Genomic DNA, 8642 nt, shown 5'->3' with positions numbered 1-8642 from the left:
AGAGACAATAGAATTAATTGAAACTAATCTCTTAACAGTAGCTTTCTGAACAACCCCGCCCCACCCCCAAAGTCGCCACAGAACTGTTGAATTAAACCCTTAACTTTAATTAATTTTATAAAAATCAAAATTAAATGTGGGGTTTGTTCTTTGCCAGACCTTCCCGTCATTGAGATTGTAGATCCCAGCAAATCCCTCAAAGATCAAGTAGGTCTCTTGGCTCTGCAAAATAAATAAATAAAAATTAGGCAGTCCTGAATTATAGGTAGTCCTCGACTTACAATTATTCATTTAATGAGTGCTCAAAGTTACGACGGCACTGAAAAAAAAATGACTTGGGACCAATGTTCACAGTTATGATCATTGCAGCATTCCCACAAGCATAAGTATTTGCAATGGTTGCAGCATCCCAGAGTTGTGGAATTGTCGTTTGCAACCTTCTTAGGGAGCTTCTGGTAAGCAAAGTCACTCTGTGTTTGTGTGTGTGTGTGTGTGTGTGTGTGAGAGAGAGAGAGAGAGAGAGAGATAGATTTATGTAACAACTGCACGATTCACTTAACAACTGGCAAAAAAGGTTGAAAATGTGGTAGGACTCATGTAACAACTGTCTTGCTTAGCAATGGAAATTTTGGGCTCAAATCAAGGACAACCTGTAATGCTGGCCAATTTTGGACAAAAATGTTCGACCCATGTACTTTTTTACAGATTTTAAAGGGAGCGAACTGCACAAGGAAAATTCGCACTACCGGGAAGCAGGTTGGACTGGACATAGGAGAAGGATCTGTGTAAGAATACAGCTTATGTGCGCTGAGTTGGACATCCAGTTTGGATGGAGAAGAGACTAAATTCCTTAATTAGGAGGATCATATACAAGTTAGCAGAAGCAACAGCCCTCATCATTTTGGGACAGTGGCTGATCTGGAGTGTTAGGGATTCATTGGAAGTAGTCCTCAACTTATGAGCCCAACATTTCTGTTGCTAAGTGAGACAGTTGTTAAGTGAGTTTTGCCCCGTTTTTTACTTTTCTTGCTACAGTTGTTAAATGAGTCATTGCAGATGCTAATTAATCACACAGTTGTTAAATAAATCTGGCTTCCCCACTGACCTTGCCAGTCAGAAGCTGATCACATAAACCCGGATGTTGCAATTGCCATAAATGCGAACCAGTTGCCAAGCCGGTCTGAATTTTGATCACCTGACCAAATGGGGATGCTGCAACAGTCAACCGTGTGAAAAACAGCCATTAGGTCCCTTTTTTCCCCCCAGTGCCTTTGTGACTTTGAATGGTCACTAAATGAACGGTTGCAAGTCGAGGACTACCTGCACAAAAATACAGCCGATGTGCATAGAGTTAAGACTCCGATCTGGGGTACTTCCAAAGAGGCTGAAGCCCTGAATTAAAAGAACTATACAAGTTAGCAGAAGCAGCAGCCCTCATCAATCTGGAGCTGATCAGGAGTGATAAGTATTAAGCCTGACGCTGACCACTTCCCCAGGCCCTGCTGCTCCTCGTAAGAAGAAGATGGTCCTGTTTCAGGGACGAAGGAGATCGAGGCAGGAAGCCTGGCAGAAGTTGCTAGAGCGAGGCCAGTCAAAGGAACCGCCACATCTCTCTCTTCTGAGCAGACCTCAGGGCATAGAACAGGACATGTTTTCAAGGTCCACTTTTCAGGGACGAAAAAGAGGAAGCTAATGTCCGGCACTGAATCCCAAACTCTCTCTGACAGCTGCTTCTTGTTCTGCATGTATCTCAAATTGAAATAATAGGACATTTCAGAAATGGACTCGCTCATCACCACATAGTGAAGAGACTGTCAAACACTCAAAGCTTTTTCTAGGTGAAATCTCTTCTCCCGGGCACGGAAGGAGCAGGGCTGAAGTCTCACGGCCAGCTCGCTTCTCCCTCTGGCTGTTGTGTTTTTTCCTTCTCTCCTTTAAAAAACTTTCCCTATAATGTTTTCGGCTACTGCTGTCATTCCTTGCAGATCTTGATACGAAGCATCTCCCAGCGCTGAAATTTACTACTGTCAGATGATGCCAATGATCGTTTCTGATAGAACAGAAAATTTTAATCAAGGCTCCTAGCCGAGAGGAAATTGGGAGGGGAGGGTGAATCTAAATTTAGAACGTAATGCATTCGGAATGGAGATTTCTTCGTTTTTCTCACTTGAGAACAGCAAGCCTTAACCGAGTCCAACGTGTCAGAGCTAATGCGTAAGAAACAAAAGGAGCTACAGGTGGTCCTCGACTTACAACCATTTGTTTAGCGACCATTCAAAGTTATGACGACTCTGAAAAAAGTGACACGATCATTTTTCACACTTCTGTATGTTGCAGCTTCCCCATTTGGTCAGGTGATCAAAATTCGGATGCTCAACAAGTGGTTCATATTTGTGACGGTTGCAGTGGCCTGGGGTCACGTGTTCACCTTTTGCAAACTTCTGACAAGCAAAGTTAATGAGGAAGCCAGATTGACTTAACAACCGTGTTACTAACTTAATAATTGCAGTCATTCGTTTAACAACTGTGGCAAGAAAGGTTGTAAAATGGGGCAAAACTCACTTAACAATTGTCTTGCTTAGCAAAGAAATTGTGGGCTCAGTTGTGGTTGTTAGTCAAGGATTAAAAAAAGCAAGTAAATCGAAGCCCAATAGTCAACCTTTTTAAAAAAGCTCTCTTATCCCCTTTTCTATGTCCTTCACTTGCAGCCTCAATACAGATAAAAATGCTAGAGAAGCAGAAACATCTAAGCCTTTGCAGAAGATTGATGTTGTGTAAATGCAGTAGGAATAAAGTTTTACTATATATGCATCACAAAAAAAAGTGTCTGTTGGCACATGGGAGAATCCAGAATAAGTCAAGATCTTAAGCTCTTTTCCACTCACTCCATATATAGGAATAATTTTATTATAACTGGCCAAAATGTCACCCAAACACAAATTTTGGCTTTCAAGTTCTCCAGAACTCTCCATCATGTAAAAAACAAACAAACCACCACAACATCATTTGGGGAAAAATAAGTCTCCATTTTCTCTAGAGGACAAGGATCTTCACAATGACTAATTTGTTAGTCCAAAGGGCTGTGACATTGCAATCTTCTTCCACTGATACCCAAACTCTTATCGAGTAGAAACTCAAGTCACACCTGGTGTGTTTTTAAAGATAAATACATTGAATTAAAACAAAACGCTGTACTGGGAAGCTGCTATTTCTATGATGGAACCGGATGACTCCTTTCATTTTAGACAAGTGTGTTTGTGCATTAGGTGTGGACTGGAACACCAAGAAATGGACCTGTTTCAATCTGTAGGACACATTTTACATTAAGCAGAACACCTATATTTAGTTTTATTACCGGGTTGAGGAATAATATATTCTCCAAGATAACCTGGGAAACTCATCCCAACAAAGGCTGCCCAAATATTTTGTTTTTCCCTTTGTGTTGCAGCACACAGCAATTATTCCTCGTTTCTGCTTTCTATTTCTCATTTGTGAAGCCTCATTCTTGCCCTGCATAGTATTATTATATAGTATATAGAGACCTAGTTTGGTCTAGTGCAGGGGTAGGCAACCTCGGCTCTTTTATGACTCACGGACTTCCAACTCCCAGAATTCCTGAGCCAGCTATGCTGGCTCAGGAATTCTGGGATTTGAAGTCTGTGAGTCATAAAAGAGCCGAGGTTGCCTACCCCTGGTCTAGTGCTTAAGGCACCAGGCTAGAAAGCAGGAGACCACGAGTTCAAGTCCCGCCTTAGCCATGAAAACCAGATGGGTGACCTTGGGCCACTTTCTCTCAGCCCAACCCACCTCAGAGGGTTGTTGTGGGGAAAATAGGTGTATTGGATATGTTGTCTTGGGTTGCTTGTACAAATAATAAAAGTGATAGTATTGCTGTGGGGTGTCATTTGGAAGGTTGCAAACGGCATATGGTCTGCATGCTTCAGATTCCTCTCTAGATGATTCCTACCCCAGGAGCTCTTGTGCCAGGAGAGACCAACCAAGCTTCATTGTTCCATCACTACCCGCAACCCTTCCCAACAATTGGTCAGGTGGCAACAGGAACCTTGGCTTGACTGCTACAGCAGAATCTGGAGCGTGGATTCTGGGAGTTCCAGGTCTAGGAAGCAAGTTCATCACTGTTTTTGCAGATGCTCTTTCTTTCTAGTTTTTTTTTCTAAGTGGACTAAATAGGCAATCAGGCTTAGTTGTCCTCAAGGCAGAATTAACTCCAGTGGAACTGAAGTAACATTGCACATGGCTGGGTATATGCTGATTTAAATGTAAACCCCCAGGGATAGCAACCGATCAAGTCAATTGACCTTTTTTTGTGTGTTTCCTCAACTACTAACCTTTCCATTGACCACGTGCTACAAGAGGGATAGCAGAAGCTTGATAATCTGCTTTGTTAGCAACCATCATTTTAATTTCACATGGCCACAAGCAACCATTAGAGTATTAGCAAAACTAATTAGCAAAACTGTCCCTAGAAGTCAGTTTAGAGAGGAAAGAAACTCACTTATGACAGTTTTTTTAAAAAAAATACTGCTTTGTAAAAGAATTCTGAAAGACATAACATCCTTAAACATCTGGTTTTTTAAAAAATAAATATGGCTAGAGACTATTAGAAGGAACACCTTCTACAATTCTTCTCTTACATCACTTTAACAGTTTTTTAAAAATGTTCTCCTAGTAGAAGAGAAGCTATATAGGGCTACTGTTCAATGCATTTGTCTAGGGCAGTGTTTCTCAACCTCAACAACTTTAAGACATGTGGACTTCAACTCCCAGGATTCCCCAGCCAGCATCTTAAAGCTGCCAAGGTTGAGGAATATTGCTCTATGGCATATCAGCATCTTCTTGTTGAGCCTCTCTATCCTTGTCCTTAAGTGATGGGTGTAGGTAAAACTTATATTCTTTAACGATTTATATACAAATAGAAAGTTACGAGACATATTGCCACTGCAGATTTATTCAATACTGTTCAGATTCAGCAGCCTGGATTGTGCAATAGTTACACATTTTTGTGTCACCTTGATTTTAGGAAGGGAGTCTTACAAATTTGGAAAATCAGAAGCAGAGATAGCTGTGAAGAGGCTGTAACTCAAATGCCCACATCATTCCTGTTTTCTCTCATTTATAAGGCTGGTTTCATATTAGCTTGTAAAGCCAACGACAAATTACCAAAAGTGCACTGCCGCTAACACACTGGAAAACATGCATCCCTTGTTAGCTCATGCTTTAGAAAGGGATGAGTGATGCTTACGGTAGAACGCCATCGTTTTTATGCTACCCAAAACCTTTTTGAGACTGACGTTCACCCAACCAACAAGTGGCATCATATAAAATAAATAAAAGACCTCATTTGATTAGTTCAAGAATTCTTGCTTGCAAAACACCAGGTCAATCAATGTATGTATCATAGGAAGAGCAGGTTATGTACCAGTAATAAAGAATGCCTTGTACCCAAGTTATGCTTAGGTAGTTAGTGGGAAAAAAAATCTGTATAGTGTTAGATGTAAAAGATACTTACTCAGTCATCACTTGCACAAGACTAACATCATTACAAACAAATCAGTTTTCAAAATGATGGTGTCCTTTTAGAAGACCATGGAAGACTTCTGCCAGATTGGTCCATTTCCATGTTCTGTTGAAGCCTTACGTTTCAGTTTTCCTTTCCTTATCCAACCAATTGGCTCTGCTCTATCAAAACCTCCCATAGAGTATCCTCAATCACAGGGCTGTCCAAACTTGGCAACTTGGAAGACTTGTGGACTTCAATTCCCAGAATTCCCCAGCCAGCATGAAATATAAAATGTATTCCATCCAGTATGGATGGCTGGGGAATTCTGGGACTTGGAAGTCTTCAGGTTGCCAAGTTTGGAGACCCTGCTCTTGCAGAATAAAATATTTGGATTTTGCTTTCAAGCCTGAGAAAATGATAGCAATTGTGTGGGTAAATATTTCCATTTTTTTCTGCACCGTGGCACAAATGCTTCGTTAGGACCATAGGTCATCAGAAGGACAAATATGAAGGGATTAGGCTTAGGACAACTGGCCCTACTGCTATGCAGGTGGAATACATTTTATATTTCAGCAAGACCTGAGAAACTCTTGACAAAAGCCCAACTTAAATGACAGATAATGCTGTGTGGTTGGTATGCTTAGGTCTTTCTGACTTAAAATGAGAATATGTTCAAGTTAATATACCTGTTCATAAAACAATAGTACTTTCAATAACAAAGAAATAAAGACTGTTAGTACTTGTTTTCAAAACCTCTCATAAATCTTGCCAGAAATACGTATTATGACAAAGCTGGATATGCCTCTTTATATATCTCACTCTACCTTGCGCTGACCTGCAGGAAGATAAGAACTTAAAAAAAAAACACTAAACAAAACACATAGTCTCATAGTTTTGTTACTCTGATCCTATACCTAAATAGTTGGTCTACCTTCCAGTGGAACCATATCCAGTGGTCTTCATTAAACAGTTTTAATTTAATATTTTGAACTGTGAAATAGTGCAGTGTGCAAAAGAGGCATAATAACCTGAAAATTCATGTACTTGGAGACGGAACTCATTTCTCCAATTCATCAAATATTAATTCCCAATATTTAAATAGCTAAACAAGATACAAGGACAAGGTTTAAAACTAACTGGCTACAAACAAAGGACTTTGATGAGTAATTCATCTGCACTGCTTTGAAATATCTCACTCTTCCCTTACCCTCTTAAACCCAAAGTTGTAAGTTTAGAAGCACACCAATGGTGAGCCGGAGTCTCTGTTAGGCACTACAATACGTTAGTGAGTTTGCTTGAACTTAGCTTCCCATCAATAGAAATACTCAGGATTCCTCTTATAACTAGAGGCATCATCAAGATCTTTACAAAAGATCAATATAACCATATCCAAATTCAATTAGGAAAAAATAAATAAACATCTCTTCCTAGAAGGGAAGCCATCGCATCCGTTCCAAGCTGCCAACCGGACTGAATTTCAGAACGCTTTCAGTATTCTCTATCCACAACTGTGTGAAATATGATCTGGCCACTTTCTTTCCGAGTTTCCAATCAACTCAGTCTTTAGGAACAAACAGGAGACTGGGCGCTTTGCTGTTGAGCTGCGCTTGGAGGTCTGGCCCAGGGGAAAATTCTCCATCAGTCTTCTTCTGCTGTCTTAAACATGAGGATTGCATTATATATCTTCAATGCGGGCCCCAGTTTGATGCTAAGGATTTTAACGATGTCTGACTGATTCAGGAGTAGAAAGGCTTCACCGTCAATTTGCTGCAGAATGGAAAAAAGAACAATGGAATTAGTGTGTTGACTAAGGGAACTCAGCTCCTGCATCCTTAAAGTTAACAGCAAGTTAACTTTAGGGCATCAAGAATGACAATTGGTAGTTATGATTGCCTGGTTCCTATATTACAATAAGCCCTAATTTGGGAAGATGTTTTTTTAAAAAATGAACTGAATCATTAAGGATGATAAACATTCTATGTTTAGAGTAACATATGAAGCCACTTGCATCTTTTAATATCTTCCCTTTCCACATTAATATCCTCAAATGTATTTCAATTCTTTGACGATAACCCCTTTGCATAAATGGATTTACAGGATTCTTGGCAGAAAATATAGAAGTCTTTTGATTTGCTTGTTTTGTCTAACAGAGTTAAGTAGGAAAGTAATCCCAGGAAGAAACAATCCACATCGCGAAGGGCTCAGAAATCATTCACGTGCTGCCCAAATGAGCACAATTAGCACTTACAAAGTTGATTAGCATTAGCTATGCATAATTGCCAAGAAGGCCATCACGACAGATAATGTTTGTACAGTCTCTAAAAATTCCAGAATGTGTTGTTTGAATTATATTATTTGCTTCCTGTGATGTTAACTAATTTTGTCCCTCTTATTTGAGGAAAATAATGCATTCTTTAAAGCAAAATTTTACCCAGACCTTTTTTTGGCTAAACTGCTGGGCTAACTTCTACTGAAATTATATGGACAAATTCATCACTTTAAAAGTGGTTAAGTTTGCAGTTTTAGGAATTAATCTGGGGGGGGGGGGAATGGATAGGAATACAGCATAATAAACTATCTTAACTCTCTTCTTCAGATCCTTTCCTTTAAATATATATCTTATTCATACTTTGTGACTGGGTACACATATCATGCTGAGCCATGACTTTGAACCAGGATTTTTAAGAAACCTTAATTCCTGATTAAATAACGACCATTGTGCTAATGGCTTTAATGGAGCTTCCAGTCTGAGGCTGCAAAATCAAAATGACCACTAGACGGCAGCAAAAACACACAGAAAATTAGCTTTTCGCTGCCACCTCATGGTTATCTGATTTGTTTGCTTGACAGAACATGTCCTGCCAGCCTGCATGTTCTATTTTGGGAAAGCTCATTATTTCTCATAATCTACTGACTGGTTGCTTGTATTTATAATTATATTATAAATAATGCAACATAGTCCATAATTATGAAGTCCATTATAAACTACGTGAACTTCCTGCAGTTTATAGCCTTAAAGTATAAATCTATAAAAATGTACTAAAATGTAAAAGGAACAATTGGAAAATCAAACTGCAGACCCCCACATGGCTTTAGATTGACAAACTGGGATCCCGGGATC

The 8642-nt window shown here is 39.7% G+C and overlaps 1 protein-coding gene across 1 annotated transcript in view; it reads right to left on the bottom strand.

Moving 5' to 3' along the window:
• Nucleotides 1-4961: 4961 nt before the first annotated feature.
• LOC308671923 (lethal(3)malignant brain tumor-like protein 4) overlaps nucleotides 4962-8642 on the bottom strand; it is a 42929-nt gene continuing 39248 nt past the window's right edge. The window contains exon 20 of the mRNA XM_081334422.1: nucleotides 4962-7288. Coding sequence (XP_081190548.1) covers nucleotides 7160-7288 — 129 coding nt within the window. The 3' untranslated portion in view covers nucleotides 4962-7159. The remainder of the gene's footprint in view (nucleotides 7289-8642) is intronic.

This window comes from Vipera berus (genome assembly GCF_964194415.1).
Source record: "Vipera berus genome assembly, chromosome: 9".
Taxonomy (NCBI): Eukaryota; Metazoa; Chordata; class Lepidosauria; order Squamata; family Viperidae; genus Vipera; species Vipera berus.
Note: the sequence above shows the minus strand (reverse complement) of the source record. Positions and strands in the feature narration are given on the sequence as shown.